Source organism: Motacilla alba, chromosome 5 (genome assembly GCF_015832195.1).
Source record: "Motacilla alba alba isolate MOTALB_02 chromosome 5, Motacilla_alba_V1.0_pri, whole genome shotgun sequence".
Taxonomy (NCBI): domain Eukaryota; kingdom Metazoa; phylum Chordata; class Aves; order Passeriformes; family Motacillidae; genus Motacilla; species Motacilla alba.
In genome coordinates this window covers 38,130,686-38,149,005 of record NC_052020.1, presented here as the reverse complement: position 1 = coordinate 38,149,005, position 18,320 = coordinate 38,130,686, and the positions used below count along the sequence as shown (strand labels likewise).

General features: G+C 36.6%; 1 protein-coding gene across 9 annotated transcripts in view; it reads right to left on the bottom strand.

Annotated features, from left to right (window-relative positions):
* Positions 1-18,320, bottom strand: part of MIPOL1 (mirror-image polydactyly 1) — a 186,719-nt gene that overhangs the window by 88,449 nt on the left and 79,950 nt on the right. For all 9 annotated transcript variants that reach the window (XM_038137478.1, XM_038137483.1, XM_038137485.1 and 6 more), the window contains one exon: positions 9,528-9,635. In XM_038137478.1, the coding sequence (XP_037993406.1) occupies positions 9,528-9,635 (108 nt within the window). The remainder of the gene's footprint in view (positions 1-9,527; positions 9,636-18,320) is intronic.

The window sequence follows — 18,320 nt, the reverse complement described above, 5'->3', positions numbered from 1 at the left end:
TAATGGCATTACTGTTGACATTCTATTGGGCAGAAGGAGGGGAAAAATGAACCTAGGATTGGGGTGACAAATTATACCATTGGAGATGGTGACAAAGATGGTAACTACAGTTAGAGTTTCTGATTTTATCAGAACTTAGTTTTCCCTGTAATCAGAGAATCATCATAGAATCGTAAAGGTTGGAAGACATATCTATGGTCAAGTGCAACAATTAACTCAGCACTGCTAAGTCCACCACTAAACCATGACTCTAAATACCACATCTACACAGTTTTGAATAAGCAGCTTTCCTAACATGACTGTGGATTCTACAGTATGTTTTACTTATGTATCAGTCTCTGTGATTCTAATTTACAAGTTACTGATGAATTTCAGTGTATTTTAGAACACACTGTTTTTTTATCACAGGTTTAAGGCATGGCTGTCACCTCTGTGGAGATAAGGAATAAAAGAGCAGGTAGCAGACAGCTTCATAATTGGCTACAGGATGCCTGTACAGTTTGTTTCATCTTCTCCAACTTCAGAACATCTCTACTTCAGAATACGTATTTCTAGAATACATGTATCTAAGATCTGACCCAGGCCAATAAACTGTTCCAGTTTTGAGGTCCTTTAGCAGAGTTTAGACAAAACCCTAAAAATGCTGCAGAACATTGAAATGTGGCACCCTTCAAACAGTAAGACCATGTGGCAGTGTAACTCAATAAGGAAAAAGCTACCAGAAAGTCAAATGTATCAATCATACAAAATGGGATTTGTTCTGCTATAAGGAGAAACAGGTGTGTGAAAGCACTAAGTATTTCTAAAATGCTAAATTAATATGCACAATTACAGAATGGTTAAATAAAAACCATGGATGATAGGTTCTTGTTGACATGGTCATAGAAACCTATTACCATGAAAGAGATTATTCTTTGCATACCAGAAATGATGATGTGAAAACAGCCTAAATAACCGTGAGAATGATAGTCCAGATTTGATCACCTATAACCACAATATTGCATTCCAAGAACCTGCTGCATTACTCATAAATAATACTTCTGGTAATCAGAAGCAGTACCACTGACTGACCTAATGGGAAGACAACTTCCCCCTATGAAATGGAAGCCAAAAAATAGAAGACTCAGCCAAAAGGTTTGAATGACCACATCATCACCAATGAGAAAGAGGGCTTTATGTGGTATATACAAACAGTTGATGTTTGAGATTGTCAGGAGTAATCTGGTGCCAAGAGAGATTTGAAGGCTGTCAAATAAAAAGCAACAGACCTGTATGGAATTGTTAGTGGAACACAGGAAAGCTGGCATCAAACACCAAGTGTGAATGAGTAATGAATTCCTTAATGCTTAGAACTGAATCAAAGTTCAGTAAACATACATGCTGTGGTTAAAAGATGTTCAGCATCTATTAATAGGAGAGAAGAAAGACTTACACTCCTCAGGCAAGGTGAGCAAACCCTTTGAGTCAAGACATTGCTTATTCATTCTACCAAGATGCATTCAGTGCCATTCTTGGGCAGCTGTTTACAGCAATATGAAGCATGCTAAAGAAGTACAGTGCTCTACACAAGCATTATTAATTATACAGATTCAACTCTTCCCAGGATGGACAGCTATTGTTCACTCCTATCCATATATTACTTTGCTTTGAAATGATTCCTAAAGACTTGAGATCACAGTACGTAAGAAACACCAATGTTTGGTCTTTTATTTGAAGAGAGTCTAAGAAATCCTGAGTATCTGCTGTGCAGAGGACACTGTGCACACATGCCAGATGGTGCGGTTAGTGAAAGGACAGCCATAAATGCACAGGAAGGTGGCATGGCCAGTGCAACCAAGGAAGGGAAGACATGAACCTAGGTACGTCTATTTGTTTCCTTCTATTTGAAAACAACCCAAGTCTTGAATGCTTTCAAAATTCTGGCCTGCAGTAATGATTTAGTGAACCAAGAGCTGTACAAATGTCCCTGCCATCTATCCACACAACCACTTAATGTCATCAGAAGCTGAAAATCATGCAAGTACCAATGTTACCAAACATAATTTCTTTTCAACTCCCAGGTAGACATATAAACCAGATTTATCGAACTCTGAAAGCCTGTGTTTCCTGGCAACTTCCCTCCCAGTGAAGGAAAAATGTCTCATAATTTCATTCTCATGTTTTCCATCAGGGAAAAATATTGTACTATTTGCTTATGGCACATTTAACAATTATTCTAACTTTAAGGTTCCTACACAAGATATTTTTGGTCAATGAATACAAACTTCTATCAGTGCTAAAAAATTAGCTACCAGATGGGAGGAGACTAAGAATGTTACTGCATTTGTGAACAACTTTCTGTCAAAACCTACATAACTAAATAAAGCCTACCAGCTAGGCTTGATGGCTAAAAAACCCAATTAATAAAGCTGGTCACTGATTGTGATACTTGTAGATCAGATTTCTGATTCATCGTCAAATACATACACTAAATAAATTACTTCCTGCCTGTAAGAGATATATATAAGCGAACTGTTACACTCCTAAAATATATGACAGCAGATGAAGAAGAAACTCTTTGAGGCATCCCTTGAGGATCTCCAGCCCTGAATGATGAAATTTGGCTCAAAAGAACAATTGGGTCCAAGGAAACTTCAAATAACTGCTTTAAAGACCAATCAACAAGTGCTCACATTTTTTCCACTGGACTTGATGGGGAACGTTGCTCACTGCAGGATTATATGAGTTATTTTCTCCCTCTCCAGAAATACAGTTAACTTGGTGGGCTAACTGTCAGAGTCTGTAGCAACAGCTTTTGGAGACACTGAACTTAAAGATAAATGAACACAGAAAATTATTATGGAAATGCAACATGGACAGAATGACTTCTGCAGGAGATTCTGTGGCCTCATTTTAGCGTTCATTTATGGTACAGTGCAACAGCTCACACTGATATCCTCTGAGGTGTATGGTGTTATTTAATAACAACAAGTCATAAAGTGACTAATCATTCTTCTAGCGTGGATAAGAGCTGAACAGACTTGTGTCTAACCTCAGTGACACACTTTAAGACTTTGTGATTAAGTGTTTCTGGGTGCAGCAAAAGCAAAGGCTCTGTTCAGTGCAATTAAGATTGCAACTGTGTCTACCCTGTCTGATAAAGAGTCTAGGAAGCAGCAACGGAAGAATAATGTTTGTGCATTCTTATTCATGTCCAGGTTGTCAGCAGCATGCTCCAGGTTCTACTAGTCTTTTATTTTCACCTCCACTATGCAATTAAAAGCAATTTAATCATTAAAACTTCATTAAACATCCACTCTAAAAATTAATAGTGATCTCATGTGCTTTATAATAAGTTTTATTGACAGGGTAGCAAATTTTTCTCTCACATTACCCAGGCATTTAAATGAAGGCACATCCTGTGTTAGGGTAGGTACTGATGAGAGAAAGGAATTCATTATGGCTTTCTACAACCTGAACAACTCTTCTGAAAGCTGAGTAAGAGGAATCTTTCTTAGAAGAAGAAATCGAACTACTGAAACACCTCTTGCACAAAGTAAGAAATTGTTGCTTGCTTTGTCAAATCCTGTAGTATTTTATCCCCATGTAAGTTATTGGAAGAATAGCATGAAGAACCTTTCAGGATTAGCTGTAACAGCTTATTATTTGCTGGAGATAACCTCCAAGAAGCCTGTTAACTATTCCCATTGGTCCTGAAATGTTCTTTAGTTTCAGAAAAACAGATACAGACCATAAGGAAATCCAAGGGCACAGTGTATCTCCTCTCACTGAGAGATAGATCTGCTATCTACTTCACCCCTTCCATTTCCAATATGAAGCTGGCATTCTATCTTCAAACACATTTATAAAATCATTTGCAAATGTGACAGCAGTCCTTTTTTCTAGACAGCAGCACATGACATCAGGATGAAAAGCATGATTGCTTTTGGGTTAACTCCACAGAGTGAGCTCTTGAGCTGAGCTTTCACGTTGCTATTCTGTTAGATACAGAGGGAACAATGAACATTGGCCAGAGGAATTCATAACAAAATGTGTGAGAAAAGGGTGGACTGCCCAACATATGAATGTTGCTGTGGTGATTAATTGAAAAAACCTGAAAACCAACCACTCTAAATAAAAAGCAATCTGCACCAAACGATAACACCATACGGACAACTGGATCAATGGGAAGTTTTAAACTCTTTGCAGTGCCTAGTTACTTTGTAGCTAGAAGCTGAAGAAAGGTTTAACACCCATCTCACCAGTGGACATCTGTCAGCTACAACATACAGCCAAACCAGCAGCTGTTTTCCATCAGTCCAACAGCACTGCAGTAGCTACAGTGCAACAGTGCAAGAGCTGAAGGTGGCAGAGGGGTGCTCTGGATGTGGCTGAGCCTTGACACACTACAAACTCATATTCCAACAGTCCAATGAATTCATGTCATCTCCCCTGCCCCATGTAAAACTATTATGAAAGGATGAAATTAATAACTATTAAAATGTAAAAGTTGTATGCTGAACTGGAATTTGAATACAAGAGATTGAAACTGAAGAGATTTCCCATCACTGATTCAGACAAGCTTCCCTGGATTATGTTTCAAAAGCATATGTCTCTGTTGAAATCAGAGGCTCAATTGCCATAAACCAGCTCTGAACTTATTAAACTTATGAAACTTCAGCTCTAAAGCACCAAACCTAAAACCAGTTAGAATTAGTTTCTGCAAATAAAGGCACATCACCTGAAAGAAGGACTTTTTTTCCATATTGTATGCTTCAATAGCATGAATAGCAAGTGCTTTTCAACAGCAGCAAACATTTTACACTTCATGTTAAAGCTTCTGAAAATTTTTTAAAGTTCTTATAACATCAGAATCTCTTGTGATTATGCCCTTCATGGATGACAGGTTGACCAGTCAGCTGAACTTGTTTCTGTGGTTGATGTTGTCAAGCAGGTATGGAAAAATGGCTTCTACTCTAAGAATCTGGGAAATTCTGGGAATCAAAAAAAACTTGATAAAACTTCTGAAAGTCATCAAGGAATACTTAAATTAAGTATTCTAAAGTGGCTTCTTCACAGGCATCATCACTGGAACAACTACCAAACTGTTAGGCATTGAGATTTCCTGCCCTTGACCTGATTCTTCCATGTCAGCAGAAAGAAGATGACATCAGGCACAGCTGCTTTACAACACTACTGTAGACAAACTCCTGATGGCTCCTTCAGGTCACTTTCTTGGCTCTAACTTTTATATTCTTACTAAAACTATGAAAGCATGTAGGATAAATTCTACAAAAAAATCACAACTAAAAAGAAAGGCAGACATTACAAAAAAAAGCCAATCATAACAAAAGATGTAACATCCAAACTGGCCTGAAGGAGATTAATAACCCTTACAAGTTCTAATGACATCATAATTGGATGAAGTAATCTCATTTAGTCAGTAAAGGTCACCTGATTTGTATATCACCATAAAATATCCTCTTCTTTTCAAAAGTTTACCTTGAAGATATAACTAATATGTCTTTCTGATCTTTAAAGTAGATTAATAGCTGGTTTGAGAAGAACATAGTACCTAATTAGAAATTACAAAATAGAGAAGGCCTGTGGAAAAAATAAAGTTTTCTATCTCTATTTCAGTCAAATCCAGTTAGACATTTTTCATGAAATTTCACATTAAGTTATTGGTTTCACAAGATTTATTTCCTATTCTCCTTCAACTCAGTAAAGAAGACATGTACACTGGCAACATTTTTATTTTTCTTTAGAAAAAATGTATTAGTGAAAACTCTGAATTTGAAAATTACACACTACAAAGCTAACAACAGTAAAATGAATGAATATTTGAAAAATAATCGAGAAGCAGCAATTCTTCCACTTTTCTATGTTTAATTGAATCAGTTGTTTCTGTGTATTATGGGAATACATTTATCAGAATCAGTAGAGACCAAATGTTAATTATGAAGGCCAAGCAAAAATGAATAATCTCACATATAGACCTTGACACATTAGAACTGCAAAGCACTCTCAGATCTTATTTGATGAAAATGTACTAAGAGCGCAAATGTATAGACCCTTAGGAAGCAATTATCCCTAAAAGATTTAACTATAATTCAATGTGAAATATAATAAGAGATTTTAAAAAATGGCTTCACAAAGAAGAGGATTATTTTACTTTAACTATGGAAATCAGGGCCCACATGTTTCTCTGCATGACCTCTGTGCAGCTGTGGGCATTGCCTGGAGGGAGGATTTGAAATTGGCCTTTTCAGTCCATTAATGCCCTATGACCAATAAAAATATTATAAAAAGTAGGGGCGCCAGTTTGGTATTGTGGGGCTGAATGGCCCACAATACCAGAAGGAATTTTCTATGCAATAAATACATTAAATATGGAAATTTTAAATCACATGCTACTAACATGTACGCAGAGGTTAGTTAAGAAGAGCTATCTTACCAAGATGTGCAGATGTTATATGGTACAGTAAGATGAAAGAGCATGTTACAATGTGCACTGCATGCCTTCTGTGTCATATGTTTTGTCACATTATCCTCAGGTGTGACACGGAATCTAAATGTGTAAACACCAAAAATCTGCAAAAGAGTGCTTATATCATCCTTGGGATTTCTAGATCCTGAACCTAGCCAAATTCTGGCCACCACACATCTGCCACAGTTATAAGGTGTCTCCCTGCCTCTTTGCCTCACTCCTGACTACAGATGGCTACTGTATCAAAGAAGGGTGGCATAGCCCTGCGAGCTGATGGACTGAAAAATAAATCTGAAAGCTTGCAGATTATTTTACCTAATAGACCCTAACATCAGTGGACTGAAATTGGTTCCTTGTGGATTGGTCTTACACTGTTTTGCTTCCAAGCAACTCACTACTGTGAGATGATTCTAAAAAGTAAAAAAGAGACAATAGCCTTTGGGTTTTGTTCTTAAGTGTATTTCAGCATCCCAAAGAGGTAATGATCTCATCTTTTATCACAAACTTTCACACCATCCCTATTCTAGCTGATCCTGATTACTTCATTTTTATCCAGTTAAGATTGCAAATATCCCTGCACCACAACTGACGTTTACACTCCCTTAAGAAAATCCGAAGCAGATCCAACTCCTCATCCAGAGGATACATCTTTCGCCAAACTGAATCAACAGATTGCCTCAATGTTAATTAAGTGTAAGAGAACAACAAAAATTACAGGTTTTTAAAAAAACTTCCTTGATACAAACTGTCCTGGACAGACTCAGAAGAAATACCTGGATTCCTTCTGCTGGACAGGTTAATAATACATAGCACAGTTCCCCAGTTGGCATGTGGAGGTGGTTAAAATAAAAGTAATTCCTTAGATTATGGTGACAATAAAAGCTGAGTTGATATTTGAGTTGATATTGTCTCTGTACCACAGAGACAAATGACGTGTCCCATTTCTCTGAAAATGGACAAATGTCCAGAAGGTGCTCTGCAGTGGAGAGGGGAATGGGTGGGATGCTTGGGTCTGTACCTGCACCCTGTGTGCAGCCTTGCAAGAGCTACTGAGTGCATAAAGGAGGCAGGAGGTGACAGCCAGGAACACAAGGGTTTCACAGGGGAGGTGTGTGTGTCACAGGGCTCTGGCTGGCTGTTTCTTTCTGTGGGAGGTGTGCTGCTGACAGCAGCAGGAGCACCCCAGCCATCTGCAGCCAGCCCCTGAGCCCCGACCAAACCCACTCACTTCATCCTTACCAGACATCAGTTTTCCAGGCTGTGGTTACACTAAAAGTGGGTGGTAAGCTTTTCATTTACATGAGGTCAGGATGCATGCTCATGTGCTGTATATCAAAGCTAGCTACCATTGGCAATATTTCATTGGGGCATTTTAAAGTTTTCGAGCTAAAAACACAACCTGGCCTTTTAAAAATATTCCAAAGGACCTGTCCTCACTGTAGGCAACAGTAATTTGAACTGAGACAAACTCTACAGAGCTGCAATATAAAAAAGTTCAACTTCAAAAAAATTGAAAAGCGGTCTTTTTTCCTCCCCAGACTCTCATCTCTAAGAGACTATGATCAATTAACCTTTAACTTTGAAAACTAAAAAAATTCCTGTGACAGTCAGAAATGAAATTCTTTAAAGATTAGGTGCTGGGAGAGCAATATCAGGCTTAGAATGAAATCCTAGTAACGCTTGGAACTATCAAATCACTTCTTGCTCTGAAAATATAATTATTCTGTAAGCGTTATGTCAGACAATATTAAATGCAAAAAGCGTAGCTTAAATAAAACTTTTTTTTCTAGCAGAAAGGCTCCCTGCACAATATTTTCAATGACACAGAAAAAACAAGTCAGCTTGCAATTAATGAAAAACAATACTATGTTCAATAAGTAGCATGCTTGGCAAGCACTTTTAGTGACACCAGATTTAAAATAAAGCTGTTATTGCAGTCAGAAACAGCCCCTGAATGTTTATGATCTCCATTTCTAGTCATCTGCTTTCAGTATTGCACATCTGATTTCGTCATATTCACCGTAGATTTTGATGGCAATTATAAACCCATGGAATTTATAGCATTTGTGTGGCACATAGCCTCTCTCAATTTATTATTATAATATTTATTGCTTTTCTTACTGAGAAATGTCAAACTACACAAGGATTTAACTTATACTTTGCTTTGGTCAAGTTGTTGTATGTATAATGATGTTTCCCAAATAAATAAAAAAAAATAGAAAGAAGGAGGCAAAGGAAAATCTATCTGTAAGCAAGATACCTTTGGATCTTACTGTCTAAATCAAACAATTTTAAAATGACAACACAGTATAAAGAGAATAACTTCTGTATTTGTATTGCATCTCCACTACCCATAAAAGAGATTTTTAAGAATAAAGTGGCTGAAGAGGTGTGCACAATGCTTGCACATCTTACCTGGCACAGTCTCTTATCCTGGCTAGCGGTGAGATTGCAGGGTATGTAGCTATCAACTCCACTGACATTACAATTTCCCTTTCTCAAAGCAGCAATAACCTGTCACTTTACACTGTCCTTTCTCTGACCCTCTCCCGCCTCTCTGCTCATTTTTATTCTTATTGACAAGACTTATTATTCCTCCTCCCAATTCCAAGTAGCTACCCTTTTGCAAATAGTAGTATCAACTGTGTGGTCACTAGTAGTATCGGTCAACAATGTTATTAATATAGCACACACTGCTGGGAGCAGATCAAACAGCCATGCTTTAAAATATTAGTTTTGCAAAGGTACCACGAGGCAAATAATTGCAGTTTTCTTCACCTTATACAATGTAATATTGCAAGAAAAGTCTCAAGAATTTAGTGTTAATTACCAGCCCAATAATTTGGAGGATATGTTATTTTTTTTCTTGTTGCTTTCAAAGGCAAAATAAAATAAAACCATAACAGAAGGGTGCTGTATCTGTGTTTAAAGAAGCAGTTGTTGGCAAACACCATAGCTCACTTCTGCCGAAATGTACACAACTGATATATGCAGCCCAGAAAGCTGGCACCAGGGGCTTACAACCTTAATTTGCCTGCAAGAAGAAATGGAGATTTACCTTCAGAGCACGTTCTTGATTGTTTTCAGCAGTCATATGTCTCGTGTTGTTTGCTGAAGTCTGGTTCTGCTCTTTCAGATGATGAAGCTCCTGCTCCAGCCGTTTGCACTGCAACGAGGAAAGAATCCCATTAAGTAGAGGAGTGTGGGCATATTTTTTTTCAAGAAGCCAAAAGACTTAACGTAAATAACCCCATCACTATTTCTGCAGTAGTGAAAGCTCCGACAAAAGCAAGTTACAGTCCCAGACAGTACTAAAGTTATGTTTTTAAAATGTGTATCATTATTCAGTTTCCTCCTGGTCCAAAAGTATGCTATGTATCAGATAAGATATTTATCAGAATGTTGGGTTGAATTTCTGCTCCTAGTTATGCCAATATATGGCTAGATTTTGGCTTTTATGTATTAAGTAAGTAGATATAAAGGAAAGAATTTATCCTTTTTGAAATGCAAGCGAATGAAAGACCCTTCTCTCAAATCAAGGATCCAACCTTTTATTAGAAAATATAGATGAAATTTTTAGACTTGTATTTTTCATACTAAGAGGATGAGCTAATTCTCCAAGAGTGTTTTCTTTAAATATTTAACCTAATGACAAAAAATGAGAAAATTAGCACTTGCTACAGTGTGCCTATACATATAGACTTACTGCTATCTGCTGAGCATTTATTTTAATGATTAAAAATATGCAAGTTAAAACCAAATTATATTTTGCTCTTTTTTTATGTTAACTATAAAAGGTCTTGCCCAGTTTCTTGATTTGAAAGAGCAATTAGCTGTCAACAGACAGATCTTTGCCTTACAAAAAAATCTGTTCAACAAAAAAACCAAAAAACCAAAACCAACCAAACAAAAAAACCCACAAAAACAAAAGCCCCAAAGCAGACAAAGTACCAAGAAGACACATGGAACAACTGTAAGAACTAGGGAAAAGCAGAGTACCAGGAGAAGCATTTTACAACAACGTATTACAAGCCAGTAGTTTAGATATGATCACCAAAACCCAAAGCTAATAGACTGTAAGAACAAAATACAATTATTTGATTAAAAAAATTTAATAGATACTTTCTGAAAACACTTGCAAAAAAGAAAAAGAATAAGAATTGTGCTATAATGCCCATGTAAGCACTGCTGTCTCAAAAGACCTGGAAATGTCAGTCTCTTTTAGTGTCTTAGTGACAGTGGACAACACAGAACTGAGCTTCCCATCATGTATATGCACCCTATTCCTGAGCAATTCAGTATTTGGTACAATGAAGCCCAGCTCATGTAAACTCTAAAAAAAGAAAAACTGTGAAACAGAAAGCTTCAGAACTGAAAAAATTACAAATGAGGTCTAAGTAAAATAACAAATGCTACAGGATCTTGAGACAAAAATTTAAAGACATGCCAACACATACAATTCTTAAACACAAAATAAGACCTAAAAATATACTGCTCATCAGGTATCCAGTATAGCATATAATCCAGAATGATCCAATCCCCTACTTGAATAAAGTTTAAACATTTGTAGGAGCCCAAAAGTACTATTAAAATTCCATTCACATATCTGTTATATTTCATTACTTCTGTTAGAAATCTAAGCTTATTTCTAATAGGATTACCTATTTTAAAGGCAGTGAATTTTTCTGGCCTAGTACATTCTCTAAATGTGTGTTGTAAACTTTCTTAATGTACAGTTTCATTTTTATTGCAAGAAAAAATACATTTTCCCACAGATAGGGAAATACATAAAAAATTAATATATATTTGATTGTAAGCATTTTCACACTTGAGATATTTAACATCTGTCTTTATCACACACACACACACACACACACAATTACAAATCACAGAATCCCACATGTGACTCTTTTTCCATGTCCAGATGAAAACTAAAAACTATGTGTTTGCAGACATGAAGGCGCTACCAAAACTACTGAAGAACTAAACACAGATTACGTTTGTTTTTTTTCTTTTCCCCTAGCAATATTTTTTCCTCGGCTTATGTGATCTAAACACCATAAAAAAAAAATCTATCTACCACTGCAGGCACTATATCTTCACATATCCATTCATATACATATGTACATATGTATGATCACCAAATGAGGACACTCACTTTTCTGCTTTGCCAACATTCTTCTTCAAAACAGTGTTTTGGAATCCACAATTTGACAACAACAAAAGTTGACACAGAGCAAATATTATTTAAAAGACTAAAATCTCAATTTACCTTTAAAACATGAATTTATAATCATGTTATTCTCTTGATTCCAAAAGGCATGTGAAAACATGCTAAGAGCAAAACCTAGCTACAGGACTACATGAGTAAAGATCTTGGTACAGAGCAGGTTGTATCACTGAGAACATGGGTGCAATCTTAAATCTGCTCTCCACTCCTGCGAAGACAGGGCACTGAAATAAACAGCAGCAGTGGGACTCAAGGATCTTGCAGAACACAACAAGTGAAGTACAGTAAAGATGCAACACAGGTAACATAGAATGGATAAACTCCCTATCAAGTCAACCTTGATATGATTACATTTACATCAAACCTGGGAACATTTTGTAATTTCTCTTTTATTTAATTTCATTTAATTTCATTTCTACTGAGAGTGTTGATATCTGAAAAAAATCCCCCGGGGCATTTTCAACTAGTATACTGCTTGAATTCAGTTTGGGACATCACTGAAAGAAATGGTGATCTAATTTGATCTTTGCACCTAAGTGTTTCACTATTTTGGAAACAATGCATAAACAGAAGATATTCTGGTTTGTTCTTGGCTGTCTAAGTAGTAAAATCTTCAATTACCCTTTTTGTGAAAGCATTATAATAATACTCTTAAACAGCAACACTGTGTATGTCTTAATAAAATTTTACACTTCACAACTTTGATACCTCAGCTACTTTGAAAATATTAAATCATCATTCTAAAGGCAAGCACTCCTTTTCATAAGAGCAGAAGCATGTGAAATTTTAGTGTAACCTTGCTGTAAAGAAAAGTTTAAAATAGAATTTAAAACAATGCAGCCCTTCTATTCATTTGAGCCAACATTTTTTGAATTCTGTGTCACTAGTTGTTAGCAAGGTCCAATAAAAATAGATGTTCTTTAAAAGAACATGTGTTTTATTGGTTCACTCCAGGCCTCTAAAGCGCCAACAGCTGCAAGTAAGAAACTGAATTTCCTTCTAAAAACATTTATAAAATACTTTTTGGAGCACAGTGAAGAGAAGACATCATCCAACTTGGTACTGACAAAAAGGAAGTGTTGGATGTATCCTTTTAAGAAAGCTGAAAGCTAAAGGAAGTGTTTAATTTGAGATACTATGTCTAAATTCTGTTATCTCAAACTTGCGAAAATTCACGCTTGGGAAAACTTCAAACAGACAATATATTTTGTGCAATACAGGTTACCCAAACATTGGATCTGAGGTTTAATTGTGTCCCTAAATGCAAATTCCCATGAGTTTAACACATTATGAAACACGAGCTGTTAATTGAGAAAACTGGTTCTCTACTTCAGATACTTTGAGTACATCAAGGAATACCGGAGCAGTGTGGACACATGTCAATGAGAAAATGCCTTGACCAGAACACTGATGACCTTGCTGAGTAAAGGATATTAAAGCCTCAGAAATGGGAATATAATTTTATAAAGGTATCACACAAACAACTCACTAAGAATTAACTTTACTGAGTGGTCTATTGCGTGCATTCACAGTTCTGTAGCCGGAGAGCCAATATAGACAATTGAAGGTGCAGAAAAACCCATCCCCAAATCAATCCTGACAAAAGTTTTCTCTCTTCTTTCAAACCCACACATCTCTTCTCCTCTCTGAAGGTATTTCCCCCAAAAAGTCTCCTTAGCTAGCCTGAATCAGGTGATAATGTATTTGATAGACAGTGAAACTCATTATGCCTACTCCAAGTGTTCCTTGAGCAACCATCACTGCTCAGCGGTACAGTTGTCAGTACATCATCATCCATTCCCAGCAACAGGGCCTCAGTCTTCTCTTTAACTGTATTTCCAAGATGCAACTCTTCTAAATACATGCAGTCTTTTGAAACAAATACCTCTGCACTCAGCATAGGATATATCACAAGCAGCTAAGACACAAAATGAAAAGCAAAGCAGGTAACATACCAAAAGGATAAGAAGAGATTCAGCCAGGAAAGCAAGGATAGACAGCAAGTAAACATATCCTTCCCTCCCATCTTAAAGTGTAAATGATAGGCTACTCTTGAGACGTTTTTAATGAGCATCAGGTAACACGATTCAGCAGAATGAGGATGTTTGTGAGAGGCACTGGTTCAAGCTGCAGTGGGTGCTGACCCCTTTCAGCGACTCCCCAGGTGGGAGTGTTGGAACACCAAAGGGAAAATCCAGATAAATTGAAAAAGGAGCATCTGCTAAAAGGGATACTGATAGAAAGGTCAAGAAATGGACAAGGAGAATATCACTGAGTAAAATCCATGAGGCCCACCCAGAAAGTGACTGTTAAAAGACAGCCTCAGCTCCAGTTATACAAAAGGAGTAAAGATGGTTTACCTTGAATCAAGTATTTCAGAAGATAGAAAAATCAATGCAAATAACCACTTAATAGTGTTTGGCCTTTACTAGAAAATGAGGTTGCATTAACATATCAAACATAACTTTAGCACTTGTATAAACAAATCATCTTTAACATGCTGTCAGCTTTTCAGAATTTTCTTCAACTTGTACCTGTAACACGTTAACATAGTGTTACAGTGCCTGCCACATCTACACAGATTGATGAGTTATTTTTTGATCATTATTTAACATGATCCTTCAGTGATGTGTTCTCAAAGTAAAAGGTTCAGATATTACACAAAAGTAAAGAAAAACCTGCAAGCCATTGTAGAAACAACACTAGTAGAGACAAAGATGGAATACAGCAAAGCATTAACATTGAGCAGAGCAGCCTCCTGTCCCCACCCATTTGATCCCTTGTGTAGTTTGTATGAAGACACCTATCCCCAGAGGTTTCATGCAGAAGCCTGTTTAACTCTGCACATCTTAGGTCAATCAGGTTGTTCATGTGCTTTCAAAATTTTCAAGTTTTGCTACACCAAGGTCCCTTGCTCTCATCTAATTGAACCAGGATGGTAATGTCAGATGAATTTCTCATTTTGTATTTCAGCACAGATTTGACACAGAAAAGGGTACTGTGACACTACCTGGCTCAGGAAGCAACAGCTAAAACTGAATATAACAGAAAACCGTAACACTTCCTTACTACAAATGCAGTCCTGGTGGCTATTTAATCCCATTATATCTATATTTGCTTTTAATATTACTGTATGGCATATAATGTTTTTCATTGCCTTTCATTAAAAGGAATCAAAACTAACCTCTCCTGAACTTATGGCAATATGCTAGGGAAAAAAAAAGTCAACACATTATGCCATTTATATGCTAGGGAAAAAGGAAAGGAATTGATTTGTCTCTGTTATTAAAGGTATGGGGGTCAAAGTCTAATGAAACAAATGTACTAATATGAGGCAAAATTCTGCACTAAGTTCTTTCCTCAATTCTGAATATTATTTTGCTGTCTTATTCAATTAGTAGATAGAAAATATAATATTTCATTAGAATACATTTGTTCACCTAAAGTCCTTATCAAAACTTGCAGTGCTTATAAACTTGAAAGTCAGCACTGGCATAAACACACAAGAGTACACTTGAGGAGCTTGTTGAAAGAAGTCACAGTGCCTAGATGGAGGCATTGTAACGTGCTTGCTCCAGTGCTGACCTGAGTGAGGTCAGGCTGGCGAGGCAGGTGGATCTTTGGTCCGATCTGATCACACTAGTCAGTCGTATGAGGCCTCCCTAGTTTAAAAACACATAACCACACTCTCCCACAAATAGCTTAATTCTGTCATTAAACTTAAGGTAACATATTTTTATTCAAGTCACACAAAAATCAAAAGTGAGTGCTAAGTCACTCACTCTGGGTCGGCTAGTGCATAATGACTTGATTGCATATCAGTGCCTTCACTTCAAACACTGAGTACTCTGCCACATTCTGTGGCTTTTATGCATGAAGTCCTCGCTGAACTGGAATTCTCAACTACTGAAGTAGTGTGAAATAAAAATAACCTACTTCCTACTGAATAACTTGGGAAAATGGCTTATGTTCTCCAAATTCTGGGAAAGTCAGAGTCCATCTGAATGGCAGAACTATTTTCCCACATGCATTTTTTTCCTTTAGGCATTGTAAGTAATGAAAAGAACAAATGTTCATGAGCAAAGTAAGTGACAAACCATACACTGATGGAAAATGCACCAACACCACTGAAAGATAAGTTTATGGGGTACTGAGATCCTACTACTACACAGCACAATACTTCCTGAAGTAATACAGTGCATCTATGTTTTGAAATTAATTAACACATATTCATCACAGTGAACAACTGAAGTACAAATAATTATTCCAGACATCAAACACAAAAAAGATGAAGAAACAAAGCTATTTTTTCACCTATTATATTTTTAAGTCTTCACCTCTGGAAACCTAAATACAATAAATAAGCATGTGAAGCAAACAAAACCAGTTCAACTGATTCTTCTCTTAGTCAGTTGTTTTGTTCACCTTTTCTTACTTTGTTTGTAATGATCTGTACTTCAGACTGGCTCCCAGCTCAAATACGCCAAATGGAACACAAGTGTTCTCACTCTGACTGCCCTTCTTCCCCCTCCCCTCAATTTTTTTTTTTTTAACAGTCTGCCCCTTGTCCCAAATTCATCACAATTTCTGGAGAGGCAAACATCTTGCACCACTTGGATGCGATACACTCTTTCCTCTGCAGACAAAAATAATACCAAAGTCATCCAGTCAAAACACAAACCAACCTTTGGTGTCACTGTGAATTATGTACTTTGAACTGCAGATGTTTGGAAGCACTTACATAAATAGAATTTATCCTTTTTTTTCTAAAGCAATAATTTAAAAAGAAATAAAGAAATAAATTCGTTTCTACATAATAATCACTAGAAAAATTTTCCTTTAAATTACAATTTTGTATTAAAGTTTTCTAACCTCTGAAAAAAATTACTCCACTTCAAAGTTTTGGCAAACCATCAACAAATGTGTTTGAATGATTATTTTTACAATGCCCAGCAGCTTAGAACTACTGGAATTTAAAGAAAAAAAAGTGTTTTTGTAGAGGCTAGGCCTCAGAAACACATGCATCTTTAAAAAGTTATATTCTATTAGTACGAGAAACACTTAGATGTAAATGCTGCCTTTTTTTTTTTTTTTGTAGCAGTGCAATGGTCTTGCTTCAAAAAGCTACAAAAATAAATGCATCAAAATACAAATAAAACATTTTTGTTTTCTTTGTCACTATGAGCCAGTTGCAACCTGCAGCATTAAGGGAGATAATATGCAGCAAGCATGACTAGGTTTCCTCCTACCATTCCTCTCCCTGTCTATTTCTGAACACTTCAAATGCAGCAAAACAAGTTTTCATTTATTTTCATTTTAATAATTAAAGGAACTGTAAGTGTACAGCAAGCAATTCAGAAAATTTAGACCATGAAGTTTAACTGTTTACACCCTTCATGTGAACCATCCTTACACGTGCAGCGATTCCACAGCACTGAGTAGCACTGATACCCGCCCAACTGCATTCTCTACATATTCTTACTTCCTTGCAATGATGATATTTCAAAGATCAAAACAACCCTGATCTACTTTTCAGTGAGTTCAGCACACAAAGACTTTCCTAATCAATGAAACTCATTATAAAAATGTGCAAGAAATAGAGAAAGGAAAAGGTGACGTTCCTGAGCAGTTTGTGACTCATAGGTCATTTAAGCACGGTTCCTGCGCTGGCTCTGTGCTGGATGACCACGCCTGTGCTAACAGGGGCTGCTGACAGACACCTGATCTGCAGGAGGAAACAGCAGCAGGAGCTGCTGAAGCCACAGAACTGGGTCACCTTCACATTTTCCTGCGTCCACTGCATATAAGTTAACAAACTTACCTCACCTCCGAGTTGTTTCTAATCAAAACACAAACCTAGTAACTGGGAGTCAAACATTTATTCATGAGGCTGTGCTGGGTCTGAAAGCAAGCAAAAATGCATTCAACTAAACTAAGAGTGTTTTTTTCCTAATTGCCTGTGATATACAAATAAGCAACTTCTGCTTTACATCAAAGTCACATTATTAATTCAATTTTTTAATTTCATGCCTATAAGTCTAATAAATATTGTATAAACTAAGCATGTAAGCAGATGAGTAGTACACAAGTAGTACGCCTGCTCACGCCCCACTGCAGAGTTTTAGAAAGACTAGACACTATCACAGTACAATGACATTATAATTCACATGTCATTGTTATACTTAAAAGCAAAGGAAACTACCAATACTGCCAAATAATTGAGAAAATGGAAAACACAAATTAAAATTTTATCACAAGAGCAAAAGAGCACTCACAAGGCAAGATTATCTTTTAAAAGTAATGTCAAAAAAAAAAGTCTTGATTAGCTAAATTCTAAATCACTGACTAAAGGTCTGCAAGTACAGTAACAGTTAGACTAGGATCAGTTTTACTTTGAATGGATATTAGCAAGCTCAGCATACTGATACAAGAGAAGATTTCAGAGCAGAAACTTCTGCATAGAAAACAATTCAGAGTAATAAACCTCAATATCTTTAAAAACATTTAAAGAAAAAAATTACACAACACCCAATAAGTTTTGGAATAAATCTGCCATTTAAGCAGAACATCCATTAATATACCACTTACACGAAAACCAGGACCTAAATACCCTGCTGACTA